Source organism: Bos taurus, chromosome 25 (genome assembly GCF_002263795.3).
Source record: "Bos taurus isolate L1 Dominette 01449 registration number 42190680 breed Hereford chromosome 25, ARS-UCD2.0, whole genome shotgun sequence".
Lineage (NCBI taxonomy): Eukaryota > Metazoa > Chordata > Mammalia > Artiodactyla > Bovidae > Bos > Bos taurus.
The window spans coordinates 35,692,925-35,713,020 of NC_037352.1; the positions used below are offsets into that span (position 1 = coordinate 35,692,925).

The 20,096-nt window shown below is 55.2% G+C and overlaps 2 protein-coding genes across 3 annotated transcripts; both read right to left on the bottom strand.

Annotated features, from left to right (window-relative positions):
* Window positions 1–824: 824 nt before the first annotated feature.
* On the bottom strand, window positions 825–12,964 carry LOC101909082 (mucin-3A). Of its 2 annotated transcripts, XM_059881605.1 has the most exons (11): window positions 6,344–12,964; window positions 6,138–6,239; window positions 5,089–5,204; window positions 4,926–4,984; window positions 4,168–4,316; window positions 3,718–3,783; window positions 3,197–3,359; window positions 2,835–3,011; window positions 2,670–2,752; window positions 2,341–2,393; window positions 825–2,173 (listed from the first exon to the last, which is right to left on the bottom strand). In XM_059881605.1, the coding sequence occupies exons 1-11, from the start codon at window positions 12,270–12,272 to the stop codon at window positions 2,132–2,134; spliced, it is 6,939 nt and encodes a 2,312-aa protein (XP_059737588.1). In that variant the 5' UTR covers window positions 12,273–12,964; the 3' UTR covers window positions 825–2,131. The 2 variants fall into 2 exon arrangements, with proteins under 2 accessions (XP_059737588.1, XP_024840916.1); XM_024985148.2 differs by lacking the exons at window positions 6,138–6,239; window positions 6,344–12,964 and having other exon boundaries at window positions 5,089–6,129.
* LOC107131854 (mucin-3A-like) lies at window positions 12,562–19,505 on the bottom strand. Its single transcript, XM_024985262.2, has 3 exons — window positions 19,311–19,505; window positions 12,963–16,476; window positions 12,562–12,685 (listed from the first exon to the last, which is right to left on the bottom strand). The coding sequence occupies exons 1-3, from the start codon at window positions 19,369–19,371 to the stop codon at window positions 12,562–12,564; spliced, it is 3,699 nt and encodes a 1,232-aa protein (XP_024841030.2). The 5' UTR covers window positions 19,372–19,505.
* Window positions 19,506–20,096: the final 591 nt, after the last annotated feature.

Genomic DNA, 20,096 nt, shown 5'->3' on the forward strand with positions numbered 1-20,096 from the left:
CAGAGCCCTGGCAGGAGCTGCAGGACAGGCCAGGCAGAGGGAAGAACCCTCCACCTTTGCCCCCGAGAAGCTTCCCTTCTGGTCTTCTTTCCCCGTCATCCACCCAATGCTGGCCCCTTCCGCAGAAGGGCAGTGGCTTCTTCCCCCAGGCCACCTCTGACCACTAGTGCCTCTCCTGGGTAGGGCTGCCTCTCACACCTGAGGCTTTATGGTCCTGGTCTCCACCCTCACAGTGGCCACTGCCAGTACCCTCTTCTGTCCTGAACAAAAGTCCCAGGGGCTTTCTGACAGCCCCACCCAAGGAAGCAGGTTGTGCCAGCCCTGACCCACCTCAGCTCTGGTCTGACAGGCCTGGCTGCCCACAATAGTGGGAATGAGAGGGCCCCAGGTATGGCAGGCTCTGGCAGGAGTGTGTCTGCTACCGAGGCTTCTAGTCTCAAGGTCTTTGGGGATGCTTGGCTTTACCCATCAGAGCCAAAGGCGGCTCTGACCATTGTGGCCAGTGGCGGCAGTAATCACTCTGGTGGGTGACCCCACCGGAGTCACCCACCACCCAAAGCCAGCTCTGAGCTCTTAACATTAAGGGGCACAGATGACAAACTCCACAGGCTCCCGCCCCCTGCTCCCACCCACTCGCTGAAAGGACCCATGGGTCCTCCAGTCTTTACATTCCCTTTGAAGTCATGGCCCTTGAGAGCTGGCCAAAGACCCCTTCCTTCCTCATGGGAAAAGCCAGCACTCCCAGGCGCCCCCCACAGCATCTCTTCCAATGTACTTGCTCCTCAACCGATGGGAGCACGAGGGAAAAAAAGGCACAGAGCAGGTTTTCTGTTTTGTTTTGTTTTGTTTACAACAAATATTACATTATGTACAGCTGGTTGAACTGGAGACTTGCAGACTTCCTATCCCCAGGTGAGGTCTTCCTGCAAAGGAGGCTGGGCTCCTGGCTTCACAGGTTACAGCAGAGATGGGGGTGAGCCAGGGAAAGGAAGGGTGAGGGGAGGTGCGGGAGGGGTAGGAAGTGGGGGGCACTAAGGGAGAGGAGGGAGAGTTAGGAGAATGGGGAGGGGGTGCTGAGGGAGCTTTCCCACCTTAGGTCCCCTCTTCCCTTCATCTTCAGGGGCCTGGGAACCTACCTGCCACTCCCCACCCACCGGGATCCAGGGCCCTTAGGGGTGACTGGAAGGATGGGGACTCAGAATGGGGGACCTGGCCTAGGGAACCCCAGTTGGGGGTCCTAAGATGCAGAGGGCATCTGTACCTACCTAGGGAGGGGGAGTGGGGAGGAGGGAGGATTTAGGAGTGGGGCATGGAGATGTGGGGGGCAGGGGGGATTTAGGATTGAGGGTAAAAAGATGAGGAAGGGGAAAGTATGGAAACAAGGAGACACAGAGCGGGACTGTGAGGGAGGAGGGACTTAAGAAGTGGGTTCAGAGGGAAATGGCAACCCACTCCAGGATTCTTGCCTGGAGAATCCCAGGGACGGAGGAGCCTGGTTGGCTGCTGTCTATGGGGTCACACAGAGTCGGGCATGACTGAAGCGACTTAGCAGCAGCAGCAGCAGGTTCAGAGGGGAGAGGGTTAAGAAGTGGTGGAGGGGCGCAGCAGGGAGTTACAGAAGGACAGGGTAGGAGGCTGGGACAGGCTGCAGGCTGCTTACAGGTACGGGGTGGGGGGAGGACCTGGCTGGCAGTAGGGATGCACAGGAAAAGGAGAGGCAGAGGCCTGAGCCTCGGGGAAGGACACGGGGACTGGGGATGTGAGTGAAGCCATATGAGCACGAAGGCCGACACAGGAAGGTGCATGGGGACAGAGGTCGGACCCAAGACATCTGGTTTCACTATAAACAACAGGAAGTACCAGAGGAGTGGCCACTTGCATTTTGCAGGTGACAAAACCGAAGTTCGGAGAAGTTACTGACTTGCCCAAGGTCCCACAGTGGAAGAGCGTGGATTTGAACTGGGTCTCCAGGTGGGTTTCACCCAAGTTGGGGGAAGGATGAGGGTAGGTGGAGGTCTGTTATGCCCTAGGAAACCAGGAGACTGAGCCGCACGAGCCCGCGGCCATCTCTCCAAATGCAGTGCAGATGGTTCTCTCCGCTGTCCGGGCAGGTAGAGAGGGTAGTGTGGGCTCACAGTGAGGACGAGACCACCTCAGGTCTGTGAATATGCACCTGCCATAGAATTCACAAGACGGGCAGTGAGAACAAGGAACCATCCTGCGGGGGCCTGGCTAGGAGGTCACTGCCTCCTGTCCCAGCCAGCCCCCTGCCCTGGGAGAGGGGCATCAGGAGCTGGACCTGTGACAGCTCCTTACCATCAACCCATCCCAACCCCTCACCCTGGCATTGGTGTCCACGGTGTCCAAGGCCACAGGGAAGTTTTCTTCGTTAACTAGAGAGAGAGAAAAGAGAACAGAGGGAGGAAGAGGAAGAAGTGGGGAGTAAAGGGGAGGGAAGGAAAGTGAGGAAGGTAGGGCCTCAGGGGGCTTCCGTGGCCCTGGGCCTGCCCTGCAGGGAGGGCCTGTGCAGGACCTGGGCCTTAGAGGGGGGTGCATGGAAGCAGCAAGGGCAGGAGGTAAACGCCTGTCTTGGACAAGTCCTCTCGTCTCCCGGGAGGAAATGGTGCCCAGGGAAGCACCCCCCACCTTCGCCAGGAGTCAAGACTCACTGTCATCTTCGAAGCCTGAGTTAGAAAAAGTCCCCGCAGTGTTCTCATCCCAGGTCTCGAACCACTTCCTGTCGTCCCTGGACCTGCCAGAAGGGCGCCACGTCGTCAGGGTAGGGTAACCTGATCCGGGACGCCTTTCTCCTTACCCATCCGCAGCTCACTCACCTGCCTCGGCCTTGCCTATCCCTCCTCCGGGAGCGCACGACGAACACGCTCAGCGCCACCAGCAGTAGCAGCAGAAGCAGGGCCCCGGCTCCCGCCAGGCCCCCGACCAGCGCCTTCCAGGAGATGGCCACCTCGCAGCGCGGGCCCAAGAACCAGTGCGTGTCCGTGGAGAAGCATCTGGAGGAGGGGGTCACAGGTCAACACTACCTCACCACCTCCCGGGTCTGGTCCATCGCGCCGCTGGACCATCCTGGGCCTGGCAGGTGGGCGGGGCTCCATCCTGAGCAAGTGGGCGGGGCCTCTGGCGGGGTCGGCGGTTAGGGGTCGGGGATTGGCCTAGCTGGCTGTGGGCGGGGCCTCACCGGCAAGAAGGACCACTCTCCTGCAGAATGCATTGGCCCTGATGGCAGTCAATGGCGCCTTTCACGCCTGCTGTGCATTTGGTGACACAGCGGAGCTGGTTCTCCTCCAGGAAAGGGAAGTAGAAATCCTCAAAACCTTCGGCAGCAGCGCGGCGACAGATGGCTGGGGGGTAGGTAGGGGGTTGCAGACGTAAAGACCTCATTCACTCTACTCTGGGGCCTGGCTATGGTAATTCTGAAAATCGGTAGAGGACTGCACTTCCGCGGGTGGCGTGTCAGCGGGTAGACCGTGGGATTAGATGAGTGCAGGGTAGGCTCGTCACCCTCTCCTCACCTTCCCTGTTGATCCTTCCCCACGCGGAAGCTACCAACAAGGACCTGAGAGGCAGCCCTGCCAGGTCGGTACCACTTGCGTCCCCAGAAGGTCTCCCCTCCTCCTTGGGAATTCCAACGGACAGATGTCCCTTGTGGGAGGGGTCCCGGCCACCTGGGGCCACTCAGCCCTTTGCCCCACCTCTCACCTTCAGGTGACAGCTCCGTCCTGGTGGTGTTGTTCACCTTGATGGAGTCAGGCTTAAAACACAGGACTGGGGGGCCACAGGCACAGGTGGAATCGGGGGAGGCACAGGAAGGGGCAGAGAGCGCTCTGTCAGTATGGGGGAGGTTTGGGTGGGCCATGAAGGAAGGCTCCTTGGGCCTCCCTCATGTCCCCTGATTAGCCAGGGGTCCTCAGCCACCCGGGAGACCTTGAGCAACTCTCTCTTCTGTAGCTCCTAGGTTCTGACAACCCTTCCTTAGGCTCACCCTTGACCCGGTTTTCTGTGGACCTGTCTCTCTTCTCCTATCCTGCCTGAGGTACCACAGGGCTGACACCTGCCCCCCGAAGGCCCCTGTGTGAGTTGGAGCAGGCTGGGATGGTGGCTGTGACCCTGACCCCTCCCTCCAGCCCCAGGCCCCCAGCCTCTGTTCACCTTGGTCATTCTGGCAGCTGTTCCCATCCTGGCTGACATTCTGGAGCTCCTCCTTCAAGGCCACCTTCACCTTCTCATACTCCTCCTCCAGCTGGGGGCTGAAGGGTAACTCCAGCAGGACTAGATATTCCACCACGATGCTGCCATTCCTGGGGGCAGGGGTGGGGTGCAGAGAGCCTTAAAAGGGGCCCAGGCCCAGGCCACCATACAACTGTAGAAGGGCATTTCCAGACCAGCCACAGCTATGCAGGTGTTGGCAGGAAGGGGCAGAGGCAATGAGATGGGATTCCAGACGGATTATGTCCAGAAGGGGCTGCTAGCCTGGGTAGGCGGGACAAGGAATGATTGACATTCTCTTTGTGTTCCCTCAAGCCATAATCAAACCAGGCCCTTCTGGGCTCTCTGCCTCCCTCTTGCTGACCCATCCACTAGACCAGTTGCCAACCAGAGAGACCAGCTATGGTTCAGACACCAGGGACCAAGCCTCAGGCACCACCTCCCTGTAGATCCCAATCATTCTGCATCCAGCATGCTTCAAGGAGAGGGGAGACATCCCTCCTACAGAGGAATGAATCCTGAAAGTGATCCCCAAACACCCTCCATGGAGTAGTTTTCTTGCCTCCTCCGTCCATCCCTCTCTTTATGACATTGAATGATTCCAAAAGCAAGGGATGGCTTCTTTGGCCCTTCTTTGTGCTCCCCACCCACCACCACACACACTTGACACTTGCCTCCACAGCCCCAGAAAGGGGTCCTACCTCAGAGAAAGGATCTGCACCTCCTTGAACCCCTGCACATTTTGGTAAATCTTCTTTATCTGAAATGCCAAGGATCCCATCTGAACCTCCAACCAGAGGGCACCCCGGGGCCCAAGCTACACTCCAAGGGCATACCCCTGAATTTTGCCCCCTTCCTCCTCACCTGATCCTGGAAGGCTTTCGTGAAATCCTTGTAGACCTGAGAACTGTTGTCATTGAGGTCCGGGGAGAACTCCTGGTTGACAGACACCTCCATGCCCACTTCGGCGTCCACTTTGTCTGCACAACATGCCTTTCTCTGGTCATTTCACGATCCCTTCCTGTCTAACATCACTACCAGCACCCTAACCCAGAAGCTGCTCCCATGGTCCCTCTCCATGTTCCCTGAGGACTGACTGAATAGCAAGAGAGAGAGAGGTAGGAATTCTGGAAGGTGTTGTTCCAAGATGTGAGAAACACTGGAAGTGGGGGTGTCCAGCAGTCAGTTCTGTAGTCTCTCAGCTCTCTCAGTGTGAAGCAGAATAACAAAGGATTATGTCTAATCCCCAAACCTGGGAATATGTTACGTTACATGACAGGGAGCAATCAAAGTGGCAGATAGAACTAAGGGTACTAATCTGCTGATTTAATATTGGAAAATTAACAAGGAATATCCGGTGGGCCTAGTATAATCATAAAGTCCATAGAGAGAGGAGGGAGGCAGAAAAGTCAGAATCACTCAAAGAATGATATAAGTATGGAAATAAGGAACAGACATGCAATGCTGCTGGCATCAAAGGGAGCCAGGGGGCCTTGTGACAAAGAAGATGGGCAGCTCTCAAGTCTGGGAAAGGGCAAAGGAATGGATTCTCCCCTAGGGCCACCAGAAAGAACCAGTCCTAGGCAACACCTTAATTTTGGCCCTTCAAGACTCATATTGGGCTTCTAATCAACAGAATTGCAAAATAATAAATTTGTATTGTTCATCTGCTAAGTTTGTGGTAATTTGCTACAGGAGAAATTAGAACCTAATACAACTCCAAGCAACACAAACTGGGAGGAGATGTCAGAAAAGAGAGTGACCCCAGTGACCTCCTGGAGGTAAGAGTGGAGAGTAGTCATGGTCTGGGGTTGAGGAGAGCACGAGGGAGAAAGCAGAAGAGATTTGGCAAAATGATTGGGCCCATTTGAGGTGGTGGCACCTCCTGAGAGAAAGTGCGGAGACCAACTCACCCATATTTATCTCTCCCACAGCGAACTCGCATTTGGGGCCATAGAAAGTGCTAGGGCAGGAGCAGCCGCCCTGTGTCCAGGTGCCACCATATTTACAAGTGCCTGGGTAGCAAACGAAAAGGGGAAGTTCAGGCCAGAACTCTCCTTGGTCATGGGAATTTAGCAGGAGACGGAGAAGAGGTAACAAGGAAGCAGGTGATCCAAACCTGGGGTGGTGGTCTCCCTGGACTGTGTGGTCGTCTGGGTTGTGGTTGAAGTTGTCCTGGATGATGTAACGGTGGAGAGAGTCTTGGTGGTGCCCTCTGGTGTCCTTGAAGTACTGCTGCTGGGTGGGCTGGGAGTTGTCAACTCGCTTGTAGACACCATGGAAGATGAAGAGCTGCTACTTGGTTCCGTGGTCAGTGGGAGGCTAGTGAAGCCCGTTACACGTGGGGTAGTTACAAAGTTGGTACTGATCCAGGTCCCAGTGGTGGATCTTTGTGTGCTCGGGAAAACCGTGCTAGTGGGAGTGATCCCAGTGCTGATAGAACTAGAAGCAGCAGTCTGGTTGGTGGGGTGAGTTTCCAGAATGGAAGTAGAAGTGTCCGGTTTTACAGGGAACAGAGTTGTCATGGTTGTGGAACTGGGAGAGGTGGCCATCTCAGTAGTAGAGGTAAAAACAGACAACGGGATGGTGGGTGTAGAGGTAACTTCAGCATTTGAACCCACTTCGACACATGGTGTAGTGGGAGAAGCAGACACTATTGTAACTGATATGGATTCTGGACACGGGGTGGTGGAAGACAGAGTCAGCATGGTGGTCGTTCGGGTAGGAGAGGTTATTAGGGAAGTCATGGTGGGGGAAGTTCTTGTGGTCTCAGTTGATGAAAAAGTAGGAAAGGTAGTGACAGAAGGGCCTGTGTTTTCTGTGCTGGACATTTGAGAGGAGGTAGAAAAAGAGCTACTTGTCGTGGAGACCCCTGAACTTGGGCTAGTAGAAGATAGGGATGATATTGTAATTGCAGGTATTGAAGAGGAGATGATGGTACCAAAAGGGGTACTTATCGCATTAGTAGACGTACTCAATATAGGGAAAGCTGAAGAGGGAGAAACACCTGAAGTACCGAGAGCTGTTATGGAGGTGGGTGTTGTTGCCATGTTTGTGGTCCCAGTCTTGGCAACTTCTGTGGTTGAGGGAGTGCTAGAGGGTGCTGTGATCAAGGTGGCAGGGGGAGACATATGCATGGGAGTGGTGACCTCAGTTCTGGTTGTGGTTAACGTCCCAGTCGGAGATGGAGGGGTGGACATGGACTGGGTGGCAGGGATCGTGGGTGGGGTAAACAGAGGGGTGGAGGCTGTGGTTTCAGTGGGTACTGGTTCTGTGGTTGGGAAAGATGGAAGTGATACAGGCGAACTGGATGCTGTCAAGGTACTACTGGTCACTGGCATAGAGACCGGAGATGCCTGAAAATGGGCTGTACTTGTTTGAGTGGCTGAGGATGTGATGGGAGAAATAGAAGTAATATCTGTTGTCAGAGACTCTACAGAAAGGGTACTGATAGGAGTAACTGTGGTTCTCAAAGTGGACGAAGCAAGCACGGTTGTGTCCCTCATCATGGCTGTTTGTGTAGTAGCTGCAGTGAAGGACAGTCCCATGGAAGTGGAGGTAATGTATGTATCAGTGGTGGTAGGTGCCAAGGAGGTTTCAACCATTTTACGCAATGATTTATTCTTCTTTGCAGTTGAGGTGGTATTCTCTGCTTCAGTGGTACTGTTACTGATCTGAGACATCGTGGAAGAGGATACAGATGGAACAGCAGTATCTGTGATGAGGGAGGTACTTGTACTATTCTGGATACTGCTGAAAATGGATGTCATATTAGGCATGGAAAAAGAGGCTGTGACAACCCTGAAGATTGTATCTGTATTATAGGTGGTAGGGGAAGATGCGATGTTATTTGTGGTGGTGGGTGAGGGGCTAGACAGCGCAGGTGTGGAGCTGAGGTCACGTGTGGAGCTCAGTGAGCCAGTGGTACTCGTGGATGAGGACTCAGTGGTGGCTGGTATCGTGGTAGGGGCTTCTGTACTGACAGAGGAGGGAGGTACAGTCGTGGATGTCTGCACGATCGTGGAGCCAGGAAGAGTTGCAGTGGATACAGATGTGGCCGTGCTCCCAGGGGAGTAGGTGGTTGAAGAGGTGAGGATCGGACTGCTTTGCGCTGTTGTGGGGATGAGTGTGGTCACCAGGTGTGTAGTAGAAGCCTGGGTGGTTTCTGTAGTGGAGGGCAAGGACAAAGTGGTTGTGGTCGAGGTGGGGCCTGCAGTGTCCGTGGGAGTGGTGATTTCTGTCATGGGCCTGGTGGAAATACTGGTTGGAGGTGAAGGGACGGAAGTGGTGTGGGGAGTAGGGGCCTTGGTTGTCAAGGTGGATAGAGGGCTCGTGTTTCTGGTGGACGTGGAGGCTGGCTCTGTGCTTGTGGAAGGAGGGGATGAGGGCACACTCGTGGACGATGTCAAGGTACTGGTGGTGATGGGAGTCGAGGTGGTGGATGCCGGAGAATAGAGTGTGCTGGTGGGAGTGGCAGACGATGTGACTGATGACGGAGAGGACACCACTGAGGTGACAGGCTGGCTAGAGGTGTCACTGGGAGGAGTCACTGTGGTTGTGTGCAGTGCACCTGTGCTTGTGGCAGGTGAGGAGGTACTCTCTGCCTGAGTGGTCCTGGTAGTGCTGGTAGACAGGGGAGAAGTGCCTAGAGATGTAGCTGGGATGGTGGTGGAGGGGAAGGGGCTCACTGTGCTGTGGGTGGTAGTGAACGTGGATGTCTCAGTAGACACAGTGGCTGAATTTGTGACAACACTGAAGGTTGTATCTGTGTTGTGGGTGGTAGGGGAAGACGGGATGTTATTTGTGGTGGTGGAAGAGGGGCTAGACAGCGCAGGTGTGGAGCTGAGGTCACGTGTGGAGCTCAGTGAGCCAGTGGTACTCGTGGATGAGGACTCAGTGGTGGCTGGTATCGTGGTAGGGGCTTCTGTACTGACAGAGGAGGGAGGTACAGTCGTGGATGTCTGCACGATCGTGGAGCCAGGAAGAGTTGCAGTGGATACAGATGTGGCCGTGCTCCCAGGGGAGTAGGTGGTTGAAGAGGTGAGGATCGGACTGCTTTGCGCTGTTGTGGGGATGAGTGTGGTCACCAGGTGTGTAGTAGAAGCCTGGGTGGTTTCTGTAGTGGAGGGCAAGGACAAAGTGGTTGTGGTCGAGGTGGGGCCTGCAGTGTCCGTGGGAGTGGTGATTTCTGTCATGGGCCTGGTGGAAATACTGGTTGGAGGTGAAGGGACGGAAGTGGTGTGGGGAGTAGGGGCCTTGGTTGTCAAGGTGGATAGAGGGCTCGTGTTTCTGGTGGACGTGGAGGCTGGCTCTGTGCTTGTGGAAGGAGGGGATGAGGGCACACTCGTGGACGATGTCAAGGTACTGGTGGTGATGGGAGTCGAGGTGGTGGATGCCGGAGAATAGAGTGTGCTGGTGGGAGTGGCAGACGATGTGACTGATGACGGAGAGGACACCACTGAGGTGACAGGCTGGCTAGAGGTGTCACTGGGAGGAGTCACTGTGGTTGTGTGCAGTGCACCTGTGCTTGTGGCAGGTGAGGAGGTACTCTCTGCCTGAGTGGTCCTGGTAGTGCTGGTAGACAGGGGAGAAGTGCCTAGAGATGTAGCTGGGATGGTGGTGGAGGGGAAGGGGCTCACTGTGCTGTGGGTGGTAGTGAACGTGGATGTCTCAGTAGACACAGTGGCTGAATTTGTGACAACACTGAAGGTTGTATCTGTGTTGTGGGTGGTAGGGGAAGACGGGATGTTATTTGTGGTGGTGGAAGAGGGGCTAGACAGCGCAGGTGTGGAGCTGAGGTCACGTGTGGAGCTCAGTGAGCCAGTGGTACTCGTGGATGAGGACTCAGTGGTGGCTGGTATCGTGGTAGGGGCTTCTGTACTGACAGAGGAGGGAGGTACAGTCGTGGATGTCTGCACGATCGTGGAGCCAGGAAGAGTTGCAGTGGATACAGATGTGGCCGTGCTCCCAGGGGAGTAGGTGGTTGAAGAGGTGAGGATCGGACTGCTTTGCGCTGTTGTGGGGATGAGTGTGGTCACCAGGTGTGTAGTAGAAGCCTGGGTGGTTTCTGTAGTGGAGGGCAAGGACAAAGTGGTTGTGGTCGAGGTGGGGCCTGCAGTGTCCGTGGGAGTGGTGATTTCTGTCATGGGCCTGGTGGAAATACTGGTTGGAGGTGAAGGGACGGAAGTGGTGTGGGGAGTAGGGGCCTTGGTTGTCAAGGTGGATAGAGGGCTCGTGTTTCTGGTGGACGTGGAGGCTGGCTCTGTGCTTGTGGAAGGAGGGGATGAGGGCACACTCGTGGACGATGTCAAGGTACTGGTGGTGATGGGAGTCGAGGTGGTGGATGCCGGAGAATAGAGTGTGCTGGTGGGAGTGGCAGACGATGTGACTGATGACGGAGAGGACACCACTGAGGTGACAGGCTGGCTAGAGGTGTCACTGGGAGGAGTCACTGTGGTTGTGTGCAGTGCACCTGTGCTTGTGGCAGGTGAGGAGGTACTCTCTGCCTGAGTGGTCCTGGTAGTGCTGGTAGACAGGGGAGAAGTGCCTAGAGATGTAGCTGGGATGGTGGTGGAGGGGAAGGGGCTCACTGTGCTGTGGGTGGTAGTGAACGTGGATGTCTCAGTAGACACAGTGGCTGAATTTGTGACAACACTGAAGGTTGTATCTGTGTTGTGGGTGGTAGGGGAAGACGGGATGTTATTTGTGGTGGTGGAAGAGGGGCTAGACAGCGCAGGTGTGGAGCTGAGGTCACGTGTGGAGCTCAGTGAGCCAGTGGTACTCGTGGATGAGGACTCAGTGGTGGCTGGTATCGTGGTAGGGGCTTCTGTACTGACAGAGGAGGGAGGTACAGTCGTGGATGTCTGCACGATCGTGGAGCCAGGAAGAGTTGCAGTGGATACAGATGTGGCCGTGCTCCCAGGGGAGTAGGTGGTTGAAGAGGTGAGGATCGGACTGCTTTGCGCTGTTGTGGGGATGAGTGTGGTCACCAGGTGTGTAGTAGAAGCCTGGGTGGTTTCTGTAGTGGAGGGCAAGGACAAAGTGGTTGTGGTCGAGGTGGGGCCTGCAGTGTCCGTGGGAGTGGTGATTTCTGTCATGGGCCTGGTGGAAATACTGGTTGGAGGTGAAGGGACGGAAGTGGTGTGGGGAGTAGGGGCCTTGGTTGTCAAGGTGGATAGAGGGCTCGTGTTTCTGGTGGACGTGGAGGCTGGCTCTGTGCTTGTGGAAGGAGGGGATGAGGGCACACTCGTGGACGATGTCAAGGTACTGGTGGTGATGGGAGTCGAGGTGGTGGATGCCGGAGAATAGAGTGTGCTGGTGGGAGTGGCAGACGATGTGACTGATGACGGAGAGGACACCACTGAGGTGACAGGCTGGCTAGAGGTGTCACTGGGAGGAGTCACTGTGGTTGTGTGCAGTGCACCTGTGCTTGTGGCAGGTGAGGAGGTACTCTCTGCCTGAGTGGTCCTGGTAGTGCTGGTAGACAGGGGAGAAGTGCCTAGAGATGTAGCTGGGATGGTGGTGGAGGGGAAGGGGCTCACTGTGCTGTGGGTGGTAGTGAACGTGGATGTCTCAGTAGACACAGTGGCTGAATTTGTGACAACACTGAAGGTTGTATCTGTGTTGTGGGTGGTAGGGGAAGACGGGATGTTATTTGTGGTGGTGGAAGAGGGGCTAGACAGCGCAGGTGTGGAGCTGAGGTCACGTGTGGAGCTCAGTGAGCCAGTGGTACTCGTGGATGAGGACTCAGTGGTGGCTGGTATCGTGGTAGGGGCTTCTGTACTGACAGAGGAGGGAGGTACAGTCGTGGATGTCTGCACGATCGTGGAGCCAGGAAGAGTTGCAGTGGATACAGATGTGGCCGTGCTCCCAGGGGAGTAGGTGGTTGAAGAGGTGAGGATCGGACTGCTTTGCGCTGTTGTGGGGATGAGTGTGGTCACCAGGTGTGTAGTAGAAGCCTGGGTGGTTTCTGTAGTGGAGGGCAAGGACAAAGTGGTTGTGGTCGAGGTGGGGCCTGCAGTGTCCGTGGGAGTGGTGATTTCTGTCATGGGCCTGGTGGAAATACTGGTTGGAGGTGAAGGGACGGAAGTGGTGTGGGGAGTAGGGGCCTTGGTTGTCAAGGTGGATAGAGGGCTCGTGTTTCTGGTGGACGTGGAGGCTGGCTCTGTGCTTGTGGAAGGAGGGGATGAGGGCACACTCGTGGACGATGTCAAGGTACTGGTGGTGATGGGAGTCGAGGTGGTGGATGCCGGAGAATAGAGTGTGCTGGTGGGAGTGGCAGACGATGTGACTGATGACGGAGAGGACACCACTGAGGTGACAGGCTGGCTAGAGGTGTCACTGGGAGGAGTCACTGTGGTTGTGTGCAGTGCACCTGTGCTTGTGGCAGGTGAGGAGGTACTCTCTGCCTGAGTGGTCCTGGTAGTGCTGGTAGACAGGGGAGAAGTGCCTAGAGATGTAGCTGGGATGGTGGTGGAGGGGAAGGGGCTCACTGTGCTGTGGGTGGTAGTGAACGTGGATGTCTCAGTAGACACAGTGGCTGAATTTGTGACAACACTGAAGGTTGTATCTGTGTTGTGGGTGGTAGGGGAAGACGGGATGTTATTTGTGGTGGTGGAAGAGGGGCTAGACAGCGCAGGTGTGGAGCTGAGGTCACGTGTGGAGCTCAGTGAGCCAGTGGTACTCGTGGATGAGGACTCAGTGGTGGCTGGTATCGTGGTAGGGGCTTCTGTACTGACAGAGGAGGAGGTACAGTCGTGGATGTCTGCACGATCGTGGAGCCAGGAAGAGTTGCAGTGGATACAGATGTGGCCGTGCTCCCAGGGGAGTAGGTGGTTGAAGAGGTGAGGATCGGACTGCTTTGCGCTGTTGTGGGGATGAGTGTGGTCACCAGGTGTGTAGTAGAAGCCTGGGTGGTTTCTGTAGTGGAGGGCAAGGACAAAGTGGTTGTGGTCGAGGTGGGGCCTGCAGTGTCCGTGGGAGTGGTGATTTCTGTCATGGGCCTGGTGGAAATACTGGTTGGAGGTGAAGGGACGGAAGTGGTGTGGGGAGTAGGGGCCTTGGTTGTCAAGGTGGATAGAGGGCTCGTGTTTCTGGTGGACGTGGAGGCTGGCTCTGTGCTTGTGGAAGGAGGGGATGAGGGCACACTCGTGGACGATGTCAAGGTACTGGTGGTGATGGGAGTCGAGGTGGTGGATGCCGGAGAATAGAGTGTGCTGGTGGGAGTGGCAGACGATGTGACTGATGACGGAGAGGACACCACTGAGGTGACAGGCTGGCTAGAGGTGTCACTGGGAGGAGTCACTGTGGTTGTGTGCAGTGCACCTGTGCTTGTGGCAGGTGAGGAGGTACTCTCTGCCTGAGTGGTCCTGGTAGTGCTGGTAGACAGGGGAGAAGTGCCTAGAGATGTAGCTGGGATGGTGGTGGAGGGGAAGGGGCTCACTGTGCTGTGGGTGGTAGTGAACGTGGATGTCTCAGTAGACACAGTGGCTGAATTTGTGACAACACTGAAGGTTGTATCTGTGTTGTGGGTGGTAGGGGAAGACGGGATGTTATTTGTGGTGGTGGAAGAGGGGCTAGACAGCGCAGGTGTGGAGCTGAGGTCACGTGTGGAGCTCAGTGAGCCAGTGGTACTCGTGGATGAGGACTCAGTGGTGGCTGGTATCGTGGTAGGGGCTTCTGTACTGACAGAGGAGGGAGGTACAGTCGTGGATGTCTGCACGATCGTGGAGCCAGGAAGAGTTGCAGTGGATACAGATGTGGCCGTGCTCCCAGGGGAGTAGGTGGTTGAAGAGGTGAGGATCGGACTGCTTTGCGCTGTTGTGGGGATGAGTGTGGTCACCAGGTGTGTAGTAGAAGCCTGGGTGGTTTCTGTAGTGGAGGGCAAGGACAAAGTGGTTGTGGTCGAGGTGGGGCCTGCAGTGTCCGTGGGAGTGGTGATTTCTGTCATGTGCCTGGTGGAAGTACTGGTGAAAGGTGACGGGACAGAAGTGGTGTAGGAAGTGCGCATACTGGATGCAGGGCTCGTGATTCTGGTGGACGTGGAGGCTGGCTCTGTGCTTGTGGTAGAAGGGGATGAGGGCACACTCGTGTACGATGTCAAGGTACTGGTGCTGATGGGCATAGAGGTGGTAGCTGCCGGAGAATAGAGTGTGCTGGTGGCAGTGGCAGACGATGTGACTAATGGTGGAGAGGACACCACCGTGGTGACAGGCTGGCTGGAGGTGTCACTGGGCGGAGTCACTGTGGTTGTATGCAGTACACTGGTGCTTTTGACTGGTGAGGTGGTACTTTCTTCCTGAGTGGTCCTTGTGGTGCTGGTAGACATGGAAGAAGTGCCTAGAGATGTAGCTGGAGTGCTGGTAGTGAGGAAGGGAGTTGCTGTGCTGTGCACACTCATGAACATGGATGTTGTACTTGGCCTGGTGGCTGAAGTGGCTTCAACACTGAAGGTTGTGTCATTTTTTTGGGTAGTGGCAAAAGATGAAATGACATTTGTGTCTCTGCTTGTAGGTGAGGTGCTAGAGCGAGTTAGTGTGGAGCTGAGGTTGCTGGTAGAGGTCAGTGAGACAGTGGTACTCCTGGATGTGGACTCAGTTGTGGCTAGCGTGGTTTTCCTTCCTGTGGAGAAGCTGGGTGAAGATGTGATACCTGGTGTTCTTTGTGTTGCTATTGATGTGGGTGTTACTCTGTCTGTAGTCGCAGTCTTGTCTATTTCTGTAATTGAGGTGACTGGGTTTGAAATATAGGTGGGAGTGGTGATTTCTGTTGGAGTCGTGGTCAGAGTAGTAGTGGGAAATGGAGGGGTGGACGTAGCCTGGGTGGTCGTTATTATCAAAGTGGATAGAGGGGAAGGGTGTGAGGCTGTAGTCAGGACTGGTTCTGTGGTCAGAGCAGGTGAAGACTGAGGCTTACTGATGGGTGATGTCAAGGTATTGGTAGTCACTGAAGTGGAAGTAATGGTTGTCGGATAATTGACTGTATTTGTAGGTGTGTCTGATGATGTGATTGGGGGAGTAGAAGTAATCTCTGTCGTTACAGATTCTGCAGAAACATCAGTGGTAGTAAGAAATGTGGTTTTCCTGGTGGAAGAAGCATGAGATGTTGGGTCCCTTGTCTCACCTTTTTCTGTCATGGCCACAGTGGTGGAGGGTGGCCCCTTGGTAGTGGATGTCAAGAGTGTATCAGTGCTGGTTGGCACAGGGCTGGATTTGGATGTGGTAAATGTGGCAGGGCTGCTTGAGGACATGACTGGAGAAACTGAAGTAACTGAGTCAGTGAGAGTTTCTGTGGGAATGTCAGTCATTGGAATGAATGTCGTTTTCTCGGAGCCCATCATGCTCACAGGAGTTGTGTTTGGTGTACCTATTCCCGTGGTTGCTTCAGTGGCAGTGGAGACAACTGGTGTTGTAGGTGTTGTTAACATATCAGGTGAAGTGGGTGCTGGAGTGGTGGCTGTGGATGTTTTAAAAGTACTGACCATGTCTGGAAGAGAAGTAGTGCTCACAGTATGGGTGGCGGGTGAGAAGCTTTTGTCTGTTGTTATCAAGGTGTTCCTAGTCGTCAGAGAAGGGGTAGTAGCAGAGGTAGGCACGATTGTCGGGGTAGGAGGCACAGTTGTGTGGACACTTGCAGCAGCTGGGGTAGCCCTTTTAGTGGTACCAGTCATAGAGGAGATCAGAGTGTCTGGGGTTGTGTGTGAGGTTGGGACAAAGGAGGAGGGTGGGGCCGTGGCTGTGGGAGTTTTCCCTGCAGTGGTGACTGTGGGGGGACTGGTCACGGCGGAGGTGACTCTCTTGGTTGTTGACATGGCATAAGTACTGGTGATGGTTGTCCGTGGTGTCTCTGTCCCAGGTGTGGTGGTGTGAGAGCTGGGGAAGGACACTTGGGTCTGGCTCACACAGGTGGTGGTGGGGTAAGTGGTGGTGATTATGAGGCTCGTTGGATTGGTGCACTCTGTCGAGCCCATATAGACGATCATGGTAGGTGGGGTGGTTTCAACCTTGAAGACAAACTTGGACGTGGGGCTTGTTGGGGGGTTGGAATTGATGGGTGATTTGAGCAATGTTTCAGACAGGGATTTCGAGTGGGGGGAGGTGCTGAGAGTCTTGGGTATGTTTTCCCTAGCATCAGGACTGGGAGAAGTTTGGGGGGTGTTCAGTGGCCACTTTGCTGTGCCTTTGGAGTGTGGGGGATTCCTCAGAGCAGTGCGCCAAAGCTCATTAGAGGTGGATGTGGCTGTGGCTGAAGTTCCTGTATTGGCGGTAGAACAGAGGAACTCAGTGGTAGGTTGGCCCGTCACCTTAACACCACATATTTACTCACTCCCCCATGTTCCAGGTACGTGTCACAGAAGGTAGGAAGTGCCACCAGTTATTCCCCCATCAGAGCACTTTGGGGCCGGGGTCCTTCCAGGTTCTAAAGGCCAACATCTGTCTGCTTCCCGGGGCAGCCTCACCAAGGGGAATTGGGATGGGAAGGCAACCTTAATCCTTTGCCCACTTGTCTTCCAGCCTTGGGATTGAGACAGACAGGACCGGGGACCCTTCACTGCAGTGTTGCAATGATTTCACCTAGACACACCTCTCCCTGGGCAACAAAATATGGAGAAAGTATATGGGACTACCATGCTATGCTGTGCTTAGTCACTCAGTCGGGTCTGACTCTTTGTGGACCCCATGGACTATAGCCTTCCAGGCTCCTCCGTCAATGGGATTCTCCAGGCGGGAATACTGGAGTGGGTTGCCATGTCCTCCTCCAGGGGATCTTCCTGACCCAGGGATCAAATCCAGGTCTCCCACGTTGCAGGTGGATTCTTTACTGTCTGAGCTACCAGGGAAGCCCATATGGGACTATTATATGGAACTAAAATAACTGCTTGCATTGGCAGTTGGGGCAATATTATGGACAAAAGATACAAAGAGACCAAAAACTCAAGCGCCATTTTTAAAGAGCCCAGAACAAAGAAGCCAAAGCAGGGAGTCAGAAGCAAAGAGCAGGGTACTGTGAGTGCCACCTTCACACAACGCCACTTAAGCGGTGGGCAAAACACCTAAACCACCCCTCTGGCCCATCCCCTGGACACACATGTACCATCACCCCACATAAGGTGCAAGCTCGCCTCCCCCTCCTCAGGGAGTTATTAATAGCAAGCAAGGGAACCTGCTATTTATTCTCACTTCCCCGTTCTGCAGCAGAGGCCCCAGCAAAGTCTTGCCTGAAATTTTGGTCTGGCCTCTTGTCAATTTCTATGGGTTGGAGAAACCCAAGAACCCTGGTCAGTATCAGGATGGCGGTGCTGAGCACGCAGGTTCAGCGTGCTACCTCCTCCCATCGCCTCTCCCATCTCTTCCTCCTCACACACCCTTGTTCCCCTTACTCTGCTCCCTCCTCTCACCTTCACCTGCTGCCCAAAGTCCCTTCTGGTTCTGTGCCCCACCCTCTGGCCCACCTCTGCCCCTCTCCCTGTGACCCACTGCTGTCTAGGCTGACTCTCCTCTTTGGAGAGGGAGAGACAGAGAACCCAGCCAAACCTGGGGTGGGGACACATCATGGAATTCAAGAGACGAGGGGTCAGAAGCAGCGATCTCAAAGAGAATACCAAAGGGGAAAAGAGACTGAAGCTCAGACTTCATTGAGTTTGAAGGGGCAAGGAGTCTGGACCACATGCTGCTGAGGGTCAGGACAGAAAGGAAACTTCCAGAAAGAGACACCTCAGCAGGCAGGCATGAGTCCTTGAGACTTTAAGGTGCAGCCTTGAGTGTTGATAATATACACAGATACACTTTCTATCATTTATTCCATTTAAGCCAAGGGATTAATTAGTTTACAAACACGAGTCCCTCCCTACAGATATTGTCAATCCCACCTTGTAGGTGGTAAGAGTGAGGGTCAAAGATCTCGTGATGCTGAGGATCAACAGCAGACACAGCAGTTACAAGCAGGAAACACCCAGACCTCCTGCCCTCTCGGGGTTAGTGTCCTCAACTAGACACATCATGTCTTTGCTCTGAGAGCTGGGATTTCACTTCTCAGCTTTGCTGGGGTGTCACAGAGGTAAGACAGGGGATTCTGAAGATTCCTGGCCCAGAGCCCTTGTCACCAAGAGCCGACCCTGGAGATAAGTGAGAGGGCAGACTGGGGGACCTATGTGTTGGGAAGGTCTAGGATTGGGGCTCAGAAGTAGACCCTGGGGCAGGAGCAGAGGGAAGGGAAGTGCAGAGGAATTCCAAGGTTCCTAAGGAGAGGGAGAGACCCCATACCAGGTGGTCTCAGAAGCACCCTTTGGGAGCCATCAGGATCTCCCCCCACCACCCTGCCAAGGACATCTGTGTCCAGATACATGGGCTGGGTTGGGGTGGGAGAGTCAGGGGCAGAGCTGGAGGAGGGGCCACTGTGACCAAAAGTGGGGATGCCCCAGAGAAAGGAGGGGTTCCCAAGGCAGACAGGGAACCTCAGGTTCCCATTCAGGTCCCTCAGGAGGGCTGAATGGACGGAAGTAAAGGGAGGGATGGGGCTTCCCTGGGGACTCAGTGGTAAAGAATCTGCCTGCAATGCAGGAGACGCAGGAAGTGTGAGTTCAATCCCTGCTGGGAAGATCCCCTGGAGAAGGAAATGGCAACCCACTCCAGTATTCTTGCCTGCGAAATCCCATGGACAGAGAAGCCCGACGGGCTACAGTTCCTGGGGTCGCCAAGAGGCAGACAACACTGAAGTGACTGAGCAGGCACGCACAAAGGGAGAGAGAGAATCCACGCTGGAGGAAGCATCAGAGCTGGGGGAGCAGGAGCAACAGGACAAGGGGAGCTCCAAAAACTGACTCCAATTGGGAAGACCAGAAAGAGGTTATCCCATCCAACTGATGCACGCGGACTCCTGCAAACCTGCTCCGTCCCAGGGGAGAGAGCAGCACCCCTGGGACCCAGCTTCCCTCCCCTCCCCCGCCTCGGTTCTGCCCGCACAGAGCTCTCTGAGGGACCCCTCCTCAGGCTCCTTAGACCTCAGAGTCCCCCCAGACACACACACACACACTCTGCCCTGGGACATCAGGATGGTCTCCGCAGCCCTCCCCCACCGCGCCTCCTCACCTGTGGACCCCAGGAAGGCCCTGAGCATCCAGAGGAGACGCAGCACCCTGAACAGCTGCATGGGTCCTGAGGCGCCGCGGAGGCTGGGAGCAGGGCCAGCGCCAGCACGGGGGACTGCAGCGGGGAGGCGGCACCAGATGAAGTTATCTGCCCTGCTGGGCGTGTTAGCTAAGCATAACTCCACCTTTGCAGGGCTCCACCTTCCCCCTTTCCCCCCACCCCGTCTCTGGATCTGATGTTGCTGCAGGGAGGGTGGACTACCTAGAAGATAAGACAAGCCCAGGAGGAGTCAGCAGGGAAAAGCTCCAACCCTGGGCTGCCTGGGCCACTCAGAGCAGTTCCTAGGACATTGCCCTTCCCTCTGCCGGCCCCCCACCAAGAACTTGCAAGAGTGGACAGAAAACTCACTTGGCCAAGACTTTGGACTTTGGAGTCTGGGGCCTGGCCTCAGTTTCATTTCCAGCTGCAGCGGGGAGGGGTACCGATATGGAAACTTGTTCTTCATTCCCTCCACCCTCACTCTTTCCCTTCTCAGTCCATGGGGGAGGGACGGTTGGAGCAGAGGGGGCAGATCTCAGCTGCTGTTTGGGTTTTAAGACTTTCCGCAGGTTGACCAGCAATATGTTGTTGGTCCAGCTGTTCAGGTGGGGTCCCCGCATCCATGAGGTCAAACCACATGTGCTTCCAGGTCATTTTCCCCTGACCCTTTAGAGCCCATTAGGATAGCCCCTTTGGCTTTCTGAGCCGCTTCTCCATCTCTGGTCTTTCCCCCAGCCTGCACCCATT